This window comes from Leucoraja erinacea, chromosome 28, assembly GCF_028641065.1.
Source record: "Leucoraja erinacea ecotype New England chromosome 28, Leri_hhj_1, whole genome shotgun sequence".
NCBI lineage: Eukaryota > Metazoa > Chordata > Chondrichthyes > Rajiformes > Rajidae > Leucoraja > Leucoraja erinaceus.
This window is the reverse complement of record NC_073404.1, coordinates 12,283,704-12,300,316: the sequence shown is the minus strand read 5'-3', so window position 1 is coordinate 12,300,316 and position 16,613 is coordinate 12,283,704. Positions and strand designations below refer to the sequence as shown.

The following is a 16,613-nucleotide window of genomic DNA, read 5'->3' as shown; positions in this document are numbered from 1 at the left end:
CACGCGACTGATGGCCGCTCCGAGTCCGCCCCGACACCAAAGATCCTATAGGATCTTTGCCCGACACTGCCTCACAAACTAGCCCCGCCCCTGACGGTGCATCACCACCAGCCCCGGCCCTGACGGTGCATCACTACCAGCCCCGCCCCTGACGGTGCATCACTACCAGCCCCGCCCCTGACGGTGCATCACTACTAGCCCCGGCCCCTGACGGTGCATCACTACTAGCCCCGCCCCTGACGGTGCATCACTAGCCCCGCCCCTGACGGTGCATCCTACGCCCCCCCTGACGGTGCATCACTACTAGCCCCGCCCCTGACGGTGCATCACTACTAGCCCCGCCCCTGACGGTGCATTACTACTAGCCCCGCCCCTGACGGTGCATCACTACCAGCCCCGCCCCTGACGGTGCATCACTACCGGCCCCGCCCCTGACGGTGCATCACTACCAGCCCCGCCCCTGACGGTGCATCACTACCAGCCCCGCCCCTGACGGTGCATTACTACTAGCCCCGCCCCGGTGACGGTGCATCACGGTACCAGCCCCGCCCCTGACGGTGCATCACTACTAGCCCCGCCCCTGACGGTGCATCACTACTACCCCGCCCCTCGACGCGATCACCAAAGATCCCGCCCCTCGCCGAAAACCAGCCCCGGCGATCTGCATCCCTAAGCCCCCCCCCCCGGAGATCAGGTTGGTTTATCACCACCAGCCCCGCCCCTGACGGTGCATCACTACCCGCCCTCGACGCGAACCAAAGATCCCGCCCCTCGCCGAAAAGCCGGCGATCTCCCTAAACCCCGGAGATCAGGTTGGTTTAGGCAGACTCAGCCCCGCCTCTTCTCGCACTGACGCACACACAGCCCCGCCCCCTCACGTTGACGCACCAACAGCCCCGACCGTTATCACAGTGACGCATCAAAAGCACCGCCCCTGTTGTCGCTCTGCCTCCCCCTCGCACAATAAGTCCCCCCGCCCCCTCTCCCCCGGTCAAATTGCTGGCGGGCAAAGTTCGGGCCCGCGTTCTGCTGTTCCCGCAAGAGTCTCTGCTTCCCGGGCTATTCACGGTAGAGACTCCGCGTCTCACCCCACACCGGGCGCCGTGGCCTTAGCAATATATTGGCGCTTGAATTTGAAAGCAAAACACTCGGCGGGGAGAGGCGACGCCTCAGGCCGGAGAGCCGTCGGCAAAAGCGGCGGGAGGGCCGGATTGGACAGGTCATGTCTGTCTCTCCCTTCCTCCCTCCGCACACGCTGCCCGACCGGAGGTTTCCAGCCTCGGACGTTTGTTTTTAAACTTCATTTATCGCTGAGGAAAACCGAGTTGCTGCCAATCACCACGCGCCCCGCCCTTCATTTGCATGCGGATGATCACGTGACTGCGACCAGGCTCGGAACATCCCGCCGTCACGTGCTCAACCCGGACAATGGCCATTCGGCCCACTGTCACCCGATCTGTCCCTTTGAAAGATCAACCCTCCAGTCTCAGGCCCGTGCTCCTTCTCCAGACCTTTGCATACTCTTACAGTTTTAATTACCTTTGGAAAGCCCCTATGGATCTGTTTCACCATTCTGAATCACAACAGCTTGCCATTAAATTATGCTTCTCATGGCATTGTACAGCGTAAGAACAAGTTCTTTGGCTCACAGTGTCCATGGCCATAAGGTCACAAGGTCAAAAGTGGAAGGAGCAGAATTAGGCCATTTGGCCCATCAAGTCTACTCTGCTATTCAATCATGGCTGATCTGTCCTTCCTAACCCCAATCTCCCTCCTAACCCCATAACTCTATTCTGTATCCTCCCCATAACCCCTGACACCCAGCATGTTGAAATTATGCTATTGTTAAAATAATCTCTGCATTCCCTGCATATCCATGAACTTATCGAAAAGACACTTAAATATCCTACCTGCCCACCACCACCCCAGGCAGTGTGTTCCAGGCATGCACCACTCTGCATAGCTCTGCATATCTGCTTTGAACTTTCCACCTCTCAGTTTAAATCTATGACCTTGGGGAGTCTGCATCCTGGTGGCATGAACATTGAATTCTCACAATTCTGTTAGCCCTTGCTGTCTCCCCTTCCTACCTCCCCTTCCTACCTCTCCATCAGCCCTCGGGCTCGTCCTCCTTTTTCCTTTCTTTTCCCCGCCTCCCCCCACCCCCCAGCAGTCTGAAGAAGGGGTTTGGCCCGAAACGTTGCCTATTTCCTTCGCTGAATAGATGCTGCTGCACCTGCTGAGTTTCTCCAGCATTTTTGTGTACCTTCGTTTTTCCAGCATCTGCAGTTCCTTCTTAAACACTTAAATCTATGACCTATAGTCTTTGTTTATTTTAACCTGGGGAAAAACGTTCTGACTGTTTACATTCTCTACCCATCACCTAATTTTTACACGTCTATCAGATCTCTCCTCACGTTCCAGAGAAATAATCCATGAGTGTCCAACCTCTCCTGGAAGCTAATCTCCATGCCTGTGTTGTATGCAACATTTTCAGCAAGTTGGTAAACTTTTTTGTCCTTTCCAAAGTCTCTACATCCTTCTTTGTTCTAAATCCTTCAAATATCTTACAACATCCCATTACTGAAGGCCAAATTCGTTTTGTATTACAAATAAACAATACCTGTCACATTATTTGGGTAGTTTTTTCCACTGTTTACGTCATTTCTGTCTTGTTTCTGTCTTGTTTATTTCTGTCTTGTTTCCCACCATCCTCTCAGGAGTAAGTTCGCTCATGTTAGTAGCTCAGAAGGAATATTGTGATGATAAGTTCTTTAGTCAATGCCTGATCGTTAAACCTGAGCACCTTCTCATCAGTGGTTCTTCAGAGTTTCTTGGATAATTATCAGAATTTAACACAGGATTGTGGAAAATAGGTGTGACAGATAGTTCTATGAACACATGATCTGTAACATGCAATCTACTATAACTGATATAACACGAGAGATGAATTGGGAATACTATTTGCCTAGCAGGTCGAATTATTTATAACAGGATTTTGATCAGGAACTAAAGAACCACTTAAAAGTTAATATGCAGAGAAAGGCTGTCTTGGATTTAAACAATATAGGACAGGGGGGTGGAAAACTGTTTCTGTGTAACCTCCCCGCAATAATCAAACCAGACTCTCTTAAGAATAGTGCTGCATCTTTAACTGCGATGGCGATTGAAATTGACGTGATCGTTCGTATTGATTGACACATGTGCAACAATACTCCATTAAACAATTAAATTAAATACTGCTATTACTATTTAGCTTACAGTTAACAAAAATAAACATTTGCTAATAAAGAGACCTTTATGTTTCAAAATCCTGTGGGGGGAAATAGCTGTTATTGTGAGTCTGAAACCATTTAGCTCCTAACCTCCTTTCCTCCATGGACACAATTGTATAGATAAGGTGATTTTCTTTTACATGAGGTTTCTTGGAAACACAATTATCCTGTTGTAGCAGAACTACCTGTAACAATTTGCTTCATGAAATACTTAAATAGAAATGTACAAAAATTGAAGACCTTTTTGATCTAATTCTTTTGGTAAGCCATGACAATGTTGATCGGTATTTCTTGTGATTAGGCTTTGCAGTTAAAAGTGATCATGCAAGCTCCGCATGCTCCATGTGTGCTGGGTCTGGATCTTGGGACCAGCTCCGTGAAGGTGGTCTTGTTGGATGCTGTGAGTCGGGCTGTGGTCCACAGCCAGACCCAGGAAACCAAGGCAGAGGTCAGCAGCCCAGACGGGGAACAGGTAAACATAACTTTCTTCACGCATGCAAACTTATTAAATGTAAATGTCCATTCTTCATAAAGAAACAAGCAACCTCAGAAAGTTGCAGCATTCTTTCTGTGGTAAAGCAGCTGCCAATTTGTGCACAGCAAGCTCCCAAAAGCAGGAACAAGTTAATGCCAAAATAATCTGTTTTATTAATGTTAAATATACTGTAGCCTGGTGGCACATTGGGCAGACCTGCTCCCAAGACCCAGGTTCAATCCTGACCTCAGGTGCTTTTTGTATGGAGTTTGCATGTACTCCCTGTGAGCACGTGGGTTTCGTCCCGATGTTCCAGTCTTCTCCCAATTGTAGGCTAATTGGTCACAGTAAATTGCCCCGATTATGTAGGGAGTGGATGAAAAAATGAGATTACATAGTGTTTAAGAGGGAACTGCAGATGCTGGAGAATCGAAGGTTACACAAAAAAGCTGGAGAAACTCAGCGGGTGCAGCAGCATCTATGGAGCGAAGGAAATAGGCAACGTTTCGGGCCGAAACCCTTCTTCAGACTGATCGGGGGCGGGGGTGGGTGGGGACAAGAAAGGGAAAAGGAGGAGTAGCCAGAAGGCTGGGGGGTGGGAGGAGACAGCAGGGGGGCTGAGGAAGGGGAGGAGACAGCAAGGACTAACAAAATTGGGAGAATTCGATGTTCATGCCCCCGGGGTGCAGACTCCCCAAACGGAATATGAGGTGCTGTTCCTCCAATTTCCGGTGCTGCTCGCTGTGGCCATGGAGGAGACCCAGGACAGAGAGGTCGGAGACGGAGTGGGAGGGGGAGTTGAAGTGCTGAGCCACCGGGAGGTCAGCTTGGTTATTGCCCAACCTCCGCTTGGTCTCACCTTACATAGAACTGTTGTGAATGGGTGATCGATGGTCTGTGTGGAGTCAGTGGGCAGAAGGGCCTGTTTCCATGCTGTATCTTAAACTAAACAGCTAAACTTTAGTCATGCATTTTTGGAAATTTCTTCTAAGAAGTGGTCATGGGATTTTTAATGCTAATCGAAAGGGCCCTGGTTAAAGGCCTCTTCAAAAAGTGCAGTGCTCATCTGGATAGGGACGTGAATCTTGATTTTGCACTCAATTTGTGGTGTAATTTGATGCTACAACCTTCGGGTTCTATGTAAAATTGTGCTTCATCCCGGTTGTTATTCCAGGCCCGGGAGCAGGATGTTGGTAAGATTGTGTCTGCTCTTCACTATTGCATTGCAGCAATGCCCAAAGAACATCTTCGCAGAGTGACAAGGATTGGGGTCTCGGGACAGATGCATGGAGTTATGATGTGGAAAGGCCAGGAAGGTAAGTGCAGAAAGCAGCAGCGACTGAACCTGCTCACTGGGGCGTAGAATGCAATGAAGAAGGATCCCAACCCAAAACTGCACCTGTGCATTCCCTCCACAGATGCTGCCTGACCCACTGAATTCCTACCGCACTTTGTCTTTTGTTCAGTACACTAGGAGGGCAGTTAAACCAGTTAATTCTACTTAAATTGTCACACAACCAATTGAAACCATTCATATAAGCATTTTTATAATTTGCTACCAATTCTTTTGTCTCATTGGTTAAAATTAAAACTGCTGAGAATTGATCCAGATGATCAGATCATCAGACGTTGGTTGAGGGATAAATATTGTTCAAGAGCTCCTCTAGCAGCGATAGCAATGGTTCATGTCCAACAAAATAGCAGCATGGTGCCACAGAGGTAAAGTTGCTGCCTTACAGCGCTTGCAGCGCCGATGACCTGGGTTCGATCCGGACTGCGGGTGCTGTCTGCAAGGAGTTTGTACGTTTTCCCCGTGACCGCGTGGATTTTTTCCGAGATCTTCGGTTTCCTCTCACACTCCCAAGACGTACAGGTTTGTAGGTTAATTGGCTTAGTATAAGTGTAAATTGTCCCTAGTGGGTGCAGAATAGTGTTAATGTGCAGGAACGTTGGTCGATGCAGACTGTGGGCCGAAGGGCCCGTTTCCACACTGCATCTATAAACTAAACACTGCTTCACTCCCCAGGGGTGGCTCCCTGGGTATATCGCACTCCCTCTGTACTGTAACAAGATGTTAGCCTGGAATTTGTGCACCTTTTTCTGGGTTGTAACTCAGGTGTGAATGCCATCACTCAATAAAGCTGACATCTATATATGGAAACCAGTACAGAGAAAGAGACTGCTCGGGCTGACCAGTCTGTGTTGATGTCTCTATTCCACTCTTCTAATAAACCTCCTCTGTACAATAAAATAACTGGAGGAAGTTAGAGGGTCAGGTAGCATCTGTGGTGACAGAGGTATTGTCAATGCATCAGGACTCGTGCAGTGTCTCCACCCAAAATGTTAACCATTCCTTCGCTGTCACTGACGCTGCCCGAATCACTGACCTCCTCTAGCAGTTTGTTTGTTGTTCCATCATCTGCAATCTCTTTCATACAACCTCCTTTAACTTTTACTTAAACTTTGAAAGTCTCTAGCCCCATTGTAACTGTAGGACAGCTTCCCCCAGCCTCATCAATCGACGTGTAACCAGTTTCCCCTCTACAGGTGTCAGAGCTTATGGGGCGAAGGCAGGAAATGGGGTTAGGAGGGCGAGATAGATCAGCCATGATTGAATGGCGAAGTAGACTTGATGGGCTGAATGGCTTAATTCTACTCCTATTCCTTATGACTTTATCTTGAATTGCCTACATTTAATCTTCAGGGTTTGTCGCCTGGTCTTAGACACCAAACTTACTGGGCGTGATTGGTAACCGTCTATTCTGTCCTATTGCTTTGGAATATTAAGCCACTGCATCAAATGACCTCTTGATCTGCCCTTTTTAGGGTGTAAGTGGCAGATGTCTGAAGCAGGTCTCACCTTCCAGCCTGTGGAGACGAGTCACCTGGTCACATGGCAAGACGGTCGGTGCAATCACGAATTCCTCGCCACCCTCCCACAGCCTGATTCCCACCTCAATCTTGCCACTGGCTTTGGCTGTGCCACCATTTTCTGGTATATGAAAAACAGGTAGATCATTCTAAACTTCTCCTCAAGCAGAACAATGGTTTGCTAGCTTTTGTAAAGCTCAAATGTGTTATTCTTCCTGAGACTTGCATTCCTGTGGTGCTTTTCGCCCGTGGGACTTCCTACACTGCTTTTCCAGCAAAAAATGTAAAAGGGACCTGAGGGGCACTGTTTTCATGCAAGGTTGATGGGGTACATGGAATGAGCTGCCAGAGGAGGTGGTAGAGGTGGATACAATTACAAAGTTTGAAAGGAATTTAGGCAGGTCCATGGTTAGGAAAGGTTTAGAGGGACATGGTGCCAATGCAGGAAAAGGGACCAGCTCAAGTAGGCAACTTGCCCAGCATGGCTGAGTTGGGCCTTTTGGCCTGTATCTACATGTCTAAATCTATGACTCTGAGAGAGAGAGAGGGAGAGAAGGCATGCACTCTGTCCGGCTCGAAAGACTCCACTCTGGCTGATTAACACTGCTTCATTGTCGCATTGGGGGGAGGGGAGGGTCATTGCAGATTTTTTTTTGTTTAAGCCTCTTCGAGGCCAACTGAGTCACATCTGATAAAAGATAAGATGGGACCGTGTGAATGTTATGGACCATACGCAGATCTCCATAGAGTCATAGAGCCGTACAGTACAGAAACAGGCCCTTAGATTCACCTTATCCATGCCAACCAAGTTGGCATCAGTATGCCAGTCTCGTCCCCTTTGCCTGCATTTGGCCTAAAGCCATCTAAACCTTTCCTTTCATACATCTGCCCAAATGTCTTTCAAATGTCTTTATTGCACTTTGCAACCTGGTTGGAAACAACTCAAGAAGTACTTTGAATTAAGTATTCCCTGGAATTTGGAAGTTAGGAGGTGATTCAATCAATGTTTCATGATATGAAGTGGGTCAGAAAACACTTCCATTGGTTAGAGATCTTACTTTAGGGGTGTAGTCCATACACTAAAGGCAGATGTTGTTAGGAAACAAGATTCGTATTGAATTCTCTTCTGCAAGTAACAATTGATAATTTATCACAGACAGTACTTTTGTTTAGCAAAACATATCAGTGGGATGTGAGCAAGTGGCAATGCATATGAAAAAAAAACTATTGCAGGCTATTGGGATTAGTGTAGAGGGTGAAAAAGGTTGCATGGATGTGGTGGCCTGAAGGGACTGTTTCTGTTTTGCGCAACTACGTGACTCAATCAAAAAATATTGAGCTTGGTCACAGATTAGTAATGATGTTAAATCAGGGGCTGAATGGCCTTCCCTTCCTTTGTTTATTTACACATTCCTTTTTGTTCCTTTATCGACTCACAGAGTTGTATAGCACAGAAACAGTCCCTTGGGCCAGCACATACAGTGTTTAAGTTAATGCATCACCTTCACAGCACACCAAAGAGTGTCTTGTAGCAAACACCCTGTCTTAAAGTAAGCATTCGCACCATTCTTTTATGGGTTAACTTAGCAACTAATATGTGCTCTTTAGGTTCCATAAAGAATGGTCAGGATAAATAACTGGTTAGACTGTTCCATTTTTGATGTTGGTTAGGTGATAAATGCCTTATATCATCCTTTGGGCTGTCCAGTGTTTACCCTTCATCGTTCACTCCTTGTCATTTTATCCTGTACTCCCTTGCCTCACATTCCCCCCATTCCTCTCCCCCACCCCCCACCCCATCTTGTCTAGATTGTTGATAGTTTCCGAGTCTCACCACCTCACAGCTCTCTGTGTAAGGAATACTTGCTACAATGAAGAAAGTTATTGACCTGAAGCAGTTCCCTTTCTCTCTCCATAGACGATGCCTAATCTTCTGAGTATTTCCCATGCTTTCACATTTTATTTAGGTATCAAGATCTGCATTTTTTTTTGCTGGTTAACCAGTTTACAGTGGGAAGTCCAAGGGTGATTCTTTGCAAAACAAATTTGCATTTTAATAGCTGCTTTTGTAACTTTTGGCTAACCCAAGTTGCTTCACAGCCAATAAAATATTAAAATAATGCAATCACTAATGGAATATGGGGATATAACAGTAAAGACTAGGATTGCATAAAGATGACTAGTTGCAGTATTAGTAGTTTATTGTCAGGTGTACAAATGCTTATTCAGCATGCTATAAGTCAAATTATATTATACATGAGTACAACAGATTCTCTTCTGGAACAGCACACATAGAGTCGCCACATTCCTGGTTAAAGGGTGTTCTTCTCAGTGTGGTCAAATAATTAAAATCAGAGAATGTAAGAAATATTCAGTAGGTCAGGTAGCATCTGTGGAGAGAGAAAAACAGTTAATGTTTCAAAACTGATGAGAAGGTCATTAGACTGAAATGCAAATTCTCACCGCAGATCCCACTTGATCTGCTGAATCTCCAGCAGTCCATGTTTTTATTTCAGATTTTCAGCATGTGCAGCTTTTTTGATTTTCAAAATGGTTGAAAATCTCTTTTAACCCCCGGCCTCAGCAACGTTCAGGGGTAGAGGGCGCCCAATATCCACTGGCATCTGTGTGAAACAGAACCTCCTGAAACCGTTCCTGGTTCCAGTTTTCAGGATCTCCCCCTGTTCTAGTCTCCCACCACTAGAGGGAATAGTTTCCCTCTCTCTAATTCATTGAAAAATAGGAAATTCGCAGATACTGGAAATCAGAAATACTTGGCAGATCAAATTGAATCTGTGGAGAGAAACAGGTTATTGACCCAAAACATTAACCTTGTCATCGGAAAGGGTGAACATGAGCTTGTTTTCAGTGCGAGGGATGGAGAAAAGAAGGAACCCCTCTGGCAGGGAGGAAATCAAATAAAACTGCAAGTAGTGGATTCTGAAACAAAAATAGAAATGCTGACAGAGAAGCAGCAACTGTGGAAAGAGAAACCAGTCAAAGTTATGGGTCAGCAATCTTCCATTTTTAACCCTCTGTCTGCCTGCTGAGTAACTTCAGCATTTTCTGGTTTTACTTCAGACTTCCAGCATTGGTTGTTTTTATTGCTTTAACAATACCCTGTGAAACAACCTTGTAGACAACCAAGTTCAAGTGTGGTTGTAATCAGGATGTGGGGCTTGCCAGTGATGTTTGCATCACCTAAGAGCAAAATTAGATTCCAGACGCAACTTGCTGTTAAAATCTTAAATACGTAATGGTTATCTAATGTCCCTCAGAAGTTTCAAAAATCAATAGTAATGGATTATTTTGCAGTTGATTTTGAACATAAAGGCACTTTTCTTTGCACGAATGCCAATGACAAACTTTTTATCCTGTTTTCCAGACCCCAGGATATACAGACCTATAATGTAGCAGGGACCATCCATGACTATGTTGTTGCTGCCCTATGTGGGCATGATAAACCTCTGATGTCGGCACACAATGCTGCCAGTTGGGGATACTTTAATACCAAAAGTGGCACTTGGAATCTTCAAATGTAAGTAGGCACTTTCTCCTGCACTGGAAAACCAGGTCATACCATTCTAATGTCTCGTTTAAGTTCTTTCCTGCTTCCTTTATATTACCATTCCCATCCTTCTTGCACAGGTCCCACCTACCCTGGAAAAGACCCCAATGATTTGTATCTCAACTCTCTCCCTCCCTCCCCCTTGCTCCCTCTTCCCCTCCCTCCCACATTCTCTCACTCCCTTCCTCTACTCCTAACTCTTTCCCCACCCCTCCTCCCTTCCTCTACCACCTCTCTCCCTCTCCCTCCCTTTCTCTACCCCTCCCCTCTCCCCCTCCCCCCCCCCTCCCCTCCTCCTCCATCCATCCTCCATCCCTCCCTCCCCTACACCCCCCTACCCCCCCCCCCCCCCCCCTCTCCCCAGGATCCGATCCTGACCTTGGGTGTTGTCTGTGTGGAGTTTGCACATTCCACATGACCACGTGGGCTTCTTCCAGGAGCTCAAATGCATAGATCCTCCGATGTTCCATAGATAAGCAGGTTGGTAGGTTACTTGGCCTCTGTTAATTGCACTAGTGTGCAGATGAGAAAGTAGGATAACATAGAACTGATGTGAATAGGCGATCAATGGTGTTCATGGGCTGAAGGGCTTGTTTCCATGCTGTATCTTTCAATGATTCAATTAATGTTATATTTCGGGAAAATATATAAATGTGTTAAGGGAAGTAAACAAAAAATCAAATCCACATGCAGTCCCGCAGAAACCTACAGTCTCCCAAAGCGTCTTACAGCCTGTGGAGCATTTTGGAAGTGTTGTAGGCAATATAGAGATGAATTACGTGTAAATAAGCTCACAGAACAGCAGCATGATAAAGACCAGGTACATCATCACCACTGGTTTGTGCAATAAAACTTTGCCCTGGCCCAGGGAGAACTCTCCGCTCCTTGAATTAGTGCCATGTTTAAGGACAACATCTCCGACAACCCTGATATTTGTGCTGTGGTCTTTAGCATGGGACTTTTTGATTCAGAGGCAGGTATCCTACCAGCTAGAGTATAGACTCTAAATACAGCTCGTTCTTTACACAGTTGCCGCGATTAACCAGAATGAAAGAAAAAGCATTTCAGGAACTCTCAGCAATTTTTGTTTCTTCCTCTTCTAGATTAAAAGACTCCGGATTTCCCATATGTTGGTTGCCCACAATTATGGAATCTGGTAAAATTGCTGGAAAGACGACACATGAATGGTGTGGTGTCCCAGAGGGGGCAGAGGTTGGTGTAGCCATGGGTGATTTTCAATGCTCTGTGTACTCCTGCATGAGTGAGAAGACAGATGCAGGTAAGATTGATTGATTGATTGAAAGATATGGCATGGAAACAGGCCCTATGGGCCACCAAGCCCATGCTGACCATCAATCACCCGTTCACACTAGTTCCATGTGATCCCACTATCTTGTCCATTCCCTACACACTAGGGGAATTTGACACAAGCCAATTAAATTACAAACCCACAGGTCTGACAACTTTCTGCATAAAAACACCTTGAATCTTTATGTCCACTCTGGTTACTAATGTCACAACTGATGGAAATAGTCTAAAGAAATCAGGCCTATGTTCTTTGGAATGAAAACAGAAAATGCTAGAAAATCTCGGCAGCTCTGGCCGCATCTGTGGGAAGAGAAACAGAGCCAAGGTTTCAGGTCAGACCCGTCTACAATCTTTTGAGTTTAGAGGAATTAGGGTCAATCTTATTGAAGATCATGAGGTCCAGAGGTGGCAAGGCAGGGTAGATGTTGGCATGGAGCAATGCTAGAGTAAGTCAATGGAACGCGCAGCATCTCTGGAGAGAAGGAATGGGTGAAGTTTCAGGTCGAGACCCTTCTTCAGACTCATGTCAGGGGAGTGGGCTGGGACAAAGATAGAATTTAGTTGGAGACAGTAAGACTGGTGGGAGAACTGGGAAGGGGAGGGGATGGAGTGAGAGGAAAAGCAAGGGCTATTTGTAGTTAGATAAGTCAATGTTCATACCACTGGGGTGTAAGCTACCCAAACTAAATATGAGGCGCTGTTCCTCCAAATTGCGCTCGGCCTCACTCTGACAATGGAGGTGGCCCAGGACAGAAAGGTCAGATTGGGAATGGGGGGGGGAGTTAAAGTGCTGAGCCACAGGGAGATCAGGTTGGTTAAGGCGGACTGGGTGGAGGTGTTCAGCGAAACGATCACTGAGCCTGCGCTTGGTCTCGCCGATGTAGAGAAGTTGACACCTGGAGCAGCGCATACAGTAGATGAAGTTGGAGAAGGTGCAAGTGAACCACTGCCTCACCTGAAATGACTGTCGGGGTCCTTGGATGGAGTCGAGGGGGAGATAAAGGGACAGGGGTTGCATCTCCTGCGATTGCAGGGGAAAGTACCTGGGGAGTGGTTGGTTTGGGTGGGACCGGACGAGTTGACCAGGGAGTTGCGGAGGGAACGGTCTCTGCGGAAAGCAGAAAGGGGTGGGGATGGAAAGATGTGGCCAGTGGGATCCCGTTGGAGGTGGCGGAAATCTATTGTAGGATTATATGCTGTATGCGATGGCTGATGGGGTGGAAGGTGAGGACAGGGGGGACTCTGCCTTGTTACGACCAGGGGGAAGGGGAGCAAGAGCGGAGCTGCGGCATATCGAGGAGACCAGTGAGAGCCTCGTCTATAATAGAAGAGGGGAACCCCCATTTCCTAAAGAATGAGGACATCTCCGATGACCTGGTATGGAAAACCTCATCCTGGGCGCAGATGCGTAGTAGACGGAGAAATTGGGAGTAGGGGGATAGAGTCTTTACAGGAAGCAGGGTGAGAGGAAGAGTAGTCTAGATAGCTATGGGAGTCAGTGGGTTTGTAATAGATGTTGGTCAATAGTCTGTCTCCTGTGATAGAGACGGTGAGATCTAGAAAATGTAGGGAGATGTCGGAAATGGTCCAAGTGAATTTGAGTGCAGGATGGAAATTAGTCGTGAAGTTGATGAAGTCAGTGAGTTCTGCATGGATGCAGGAGGTAGCACCGATGCAGTCGTCAATGTAGCGGAAGTAGAGTTCGGGGATAGGGCCAGTGTACGTCCGGAATAGATGTTGAGATGTTTTCATTGGTGAGGGATTCTTGAACAATAGGACAATAATGCAAGATATTTAAAGCAGAGGTGTGTATGAACTTTATCCACAGAGGGTGGGTGAATCTCAGGAATTCACCTACCCCTAAGAGGTGCCGAGGCTAGATCATTGAGGATATCCCTCTCTCTTTTGTACACGAGTTTGACCTGATTTATGTATTTATGTCTGGTATATCTGATCTGGTTGGATAGCATGCAAAGCAAATTAGAACCATGGTATGCGTAAAGAAGAAGAAGCTAAATGTTTGAGATAGAAGTCAAGGACGGGTTGGAGGATTGGTGATGTAGGATATTGATAGATCGCAGGGGTAGTGGTAGTGATTGTCAGGAGCAGTGGTAGAGGACACTGATGGGCAGGGGTAGTGGTAGAGCATAGACACAAAAAGCTGGAGTAACTCAGCTGGTCAGACAACCTCTGTGGAGAAAAGGAATAGATGACGTTTCGGGTCGAGACCCTTCTTCTGACTGAGAGTCAGGGGAAAGGGAAACGAGAAATATACAGGTAGGTGATGTAGAGAGATATAAAACAAATGAATGAAAGATAAGCAAAAAAATAACAATGATAAAGAACAGGAAACGTAGAGGATATTAATAGGCAGGGGTAGTGGTAGAGGATATTGATAGACCACAGGGGCAAGAGTAGAGGACAATGATAAGCTGGGGCAGTGGTAGAGGACACTGATGGATCACATGGGTAGTGGTAGAGGTTCTGGATAGATGGCAGGACTAGTGGGAGAGGACACTGAAAGATTGCAGGAGCTCTAATTGAGAAGGCCAATAGGAATGATCCCAGAGTAAGGTGCCAAAACTAAACCTGTGGTTTGAAGGGCCTACAATTCTCAGAACATATCCAGGAGATGTTTGGCTATTTGCAGTCACCAATTAACATGTTTCTTGCTCTCCAGTTTTGAACATCAGCACTTCTGCTCAGCTGACCTTTGCTCTGCCACCAACCTTCCAACCACCCGATCACCCCAACCCCAGCAGCAGTGTTGCATACTTCCCGTACCTGGATGGGATATACCTGGCTGTGGCAGCTGCCCTGAACGGTGGGAATATAATGTCCTCCTTTGTTGAGATGTTGAAACAGTGGATGCATGAGTTCGGTAAGGCACCACTTTTGTGTGAGATGGCAGATACTTTACAGAGTTGCACAAACTAAACCTGATGGAATTATCTATTATCTCCCTATTATCATCATCTTTTCCCATCTCTCATCCATCCCCATTCCAGCCCATTAATTCCCTTCATTTATTTTCTTTCACTGCTCCCTCTGTCTGCAGCAATCCAGTTCTCCCCTTCCCTCAGTCCTTGCCCGTTCCTCTTCCTCTGTCCTCATCACTTCCCCCACCTGCCTTCCATATCCCCACATTGGACAAACTAGATGCAGGAAAAATGTTCCCAATGTTGGGGGAGTCCAGAACCAGGGCTCACAGTTTAAGAATAAGGAGTAGGCCATTTAGGACTGAGATGAGAAAAAATGTTTTCACCCAGAAACTTGTGAATCAGTGGAATGCTCTTCCACAGAAGGCAGTGGAGGCCAATTCACTGGGTGTTTTCAAGAGAGAGTTAGATTTAGCTCTGAGAGCTAAAGGAATCAAGGGATATGTGGAAAAAGCAGGAACGGGGTACTGATTTTATATGATCAGCCTTGACCGTATTGAATGGCGGTGCTGGCTCGAAGGGCCGAATGTCCTACTCCTGCACCAATTTTTCTATGTTTGTCCACTCTCCTTATGACCTTATCCATTCCTTTGTCCATGTCCCTGCAATCTGTCCTTCCATCCATTTACCCTGCCTTGTCTCCCGTTCCTCCTGACGGTCCCAGCAGTATCACCACTTTACATTGTTTATCCATCCTGCCTGATTGCTGTCTTTATCCATGTCTTTCTGTTCAGCTCTTTGGAGCGCTTGGAGTTATTTGTTGCCTTGTTGGACCTTTGTTGGGATGTCGTTTGTTCGGCATAATGGTTGGAAATGTTTAGAAACAAATTTTCATCTTCCAAGTTAATGGAAATTAAGCCTTTGATCTTACAAATGATTGAGTGATTTTTTAAGTCTTTTATTCTAAGAATGACGTAGTAAAATGAGAGTAATTTGTGGCTGATGACATCCGCCCACAAATCCCAATCCTTCATGTTTCTTGACAAATTACGGGCAGCAGAAGAGCCTGATGTATTTTTCTTGCCTCCTGCAGGGCTGGAGGTTCCTGAGACTATCATCTACTGCCAAACAATAAACTCTGCGTTGAATGTTGATCAGACTGACCTTGGGGTGCAAGCCACCATATTTGGAGAGAGACATTTGCCGGGCCAGCTGGGTTCAATCACCAACATTTCTCCGTCCAACCTGTCGCTGGGCCAAGTGACCAGGGCCCTGTGCCGTGGCATCATTGAGAACCTGCAGACCATGCTGCCATGCCAGCGGCTGGTGGAGTCAGGGGTGCGGAGGATTGTGGGCAGCGGGAGTGCGCTGACCAGGAACCAGGTACTGAGGCAGGAGCTGGAGAAGATATTCACGCTCCCCATTGTCTATAAGGAGACTGCCGATTCTGCAGTCGGTGTTGCTCTGGTGATGATTGACCGGAAGTAGGGAGGGGAACAACAGTGGAAATGTGGGAAAACAAATCGGTGTCCTCTGAGAACATGTGTAAGGCTGTGTGTACGGTATCGAGATCCTGATTAAGGGAAGACCTCTGTTGGAGCAGCATACCTAGCCGCCATAGTCTGGGACTAATTGGAGCTGAGTGTAATTGCAGCGATACGTATTGATCTAGCCCATCTTTCCTCTTCTTGATGTCCTGGTTTTGATGGCCCAGAGATGTACCAGAGAGGCTACATCGTGAGTTGCTGCCCTGCTTTGAGTTTTAAAGTTATTCATGGAATAAGTGGGCATGTCATTTATTGCCCCCTCCCCATATGAAGGTGGTGATGAGTTGCCATCTTGAATTGCTGTGCGCGACGTGCAAGATGATGAAGGCCTGACGTCCACGAGGAAGAAGAAACAGACAGCCAAGCAGAACTAATACTGCTCCCTGTGGAAACCCAAAGAAAACAAAACATTGAACATAGAACAGTACAGCACAGGAACAGACCCTTCGGCCCACAGTGTTAGTGTTGAACACGATGCCAAGTTAAACTGAACTCCTCTGCCTGCTCGCAATCCAAATCCCTCATTCCCTGCATATCCACATGCCTATCTAAAACCCTCTGAAACACCACTATCATATCTGCTTCCACCATCAACACTGGGAGTGCATTCCAGACATCCACCATTCTCTGTGTGTCCAACACCTCCTTTAAACTTTGCCTCTCTCTCTTTAAAACTATGCACTCGAGCCT

At 46.7% G+C, this 16,613-nt stretch overlaps 1 protein-coding gene across 2 annotated transcripts; it reads left to right on the top strand.

Annotated features, from left to right (window-relative positions):
- Nucleotides 1-985: 985 nt before the first annotated feature.
- Nucleotides 986-16,331, top strand: shpk (sedoheptulokinase). 2 transcript variants are annotated; one of them, XM_055657721.1, is made up of 8 exons: nucleotides 986-1,068; nucleotides 3,577-3,747; nucleotides 4,925-5,066; nucleotides 6,577-6,760; nucleotides 10,007-10,159; nucleotides 11,293-11,468; nucleotides 14,178-14,378; nucleotides 15,470-16,331. In XM_055657721.1, exons 2-8 carry the CDS (start codon nucleotides 3,598-3,600, stop codon nucleotides 15,862-15,864), a joined length of 1,401 nt encoding a protein of 466 aa, XP_055513696.1. In that variant the 5' UTR covers nucleotides 986-1,068; nucleotides 3,577-3,597; the 3' UTR covers nucleotides 15,865-16,331. The 2 variants fall into 2 exon arrangements, with proteins under 2 accessions (XP_055513696.1, XP_055513697.1); XM_055657722.1 differs by lacking the exon at nucleotides 986-1,068 and adding an exon at nucleotides 1,075-1,625 and having other exon boundaries at nucleotides 4,980-5,066.
- The last annotated feature ends 282 nt before the right edge of the window (nucleotides 16,332-16,613 follow it).

Excerpts from the sequence above, each read along its gene's own strand:
- shpk (XM_055657721.1), top strand. The coding sequence starts at position 3,598 with ATGCAAGCTCCGCATGCTCCATGTGTGCTGGGTCTGGATCTTGGGACC. Across the intron at positions 3,748-4,924 it reads GCAGCCCAGACGGGGAACAG|GCCCGGGAGCAGGATGTTGG; the intron begins GTAAACATAACT and ends TTGTTATTCCAG. Across the intron at positions 10,160-11,292 it reads GGCACTTGGAATCTTCAAAT|ATTAAAAGACTCCGGATTTC; the intron begins GTAAGTAGGCAC and ends TTCCTCTTCTAG.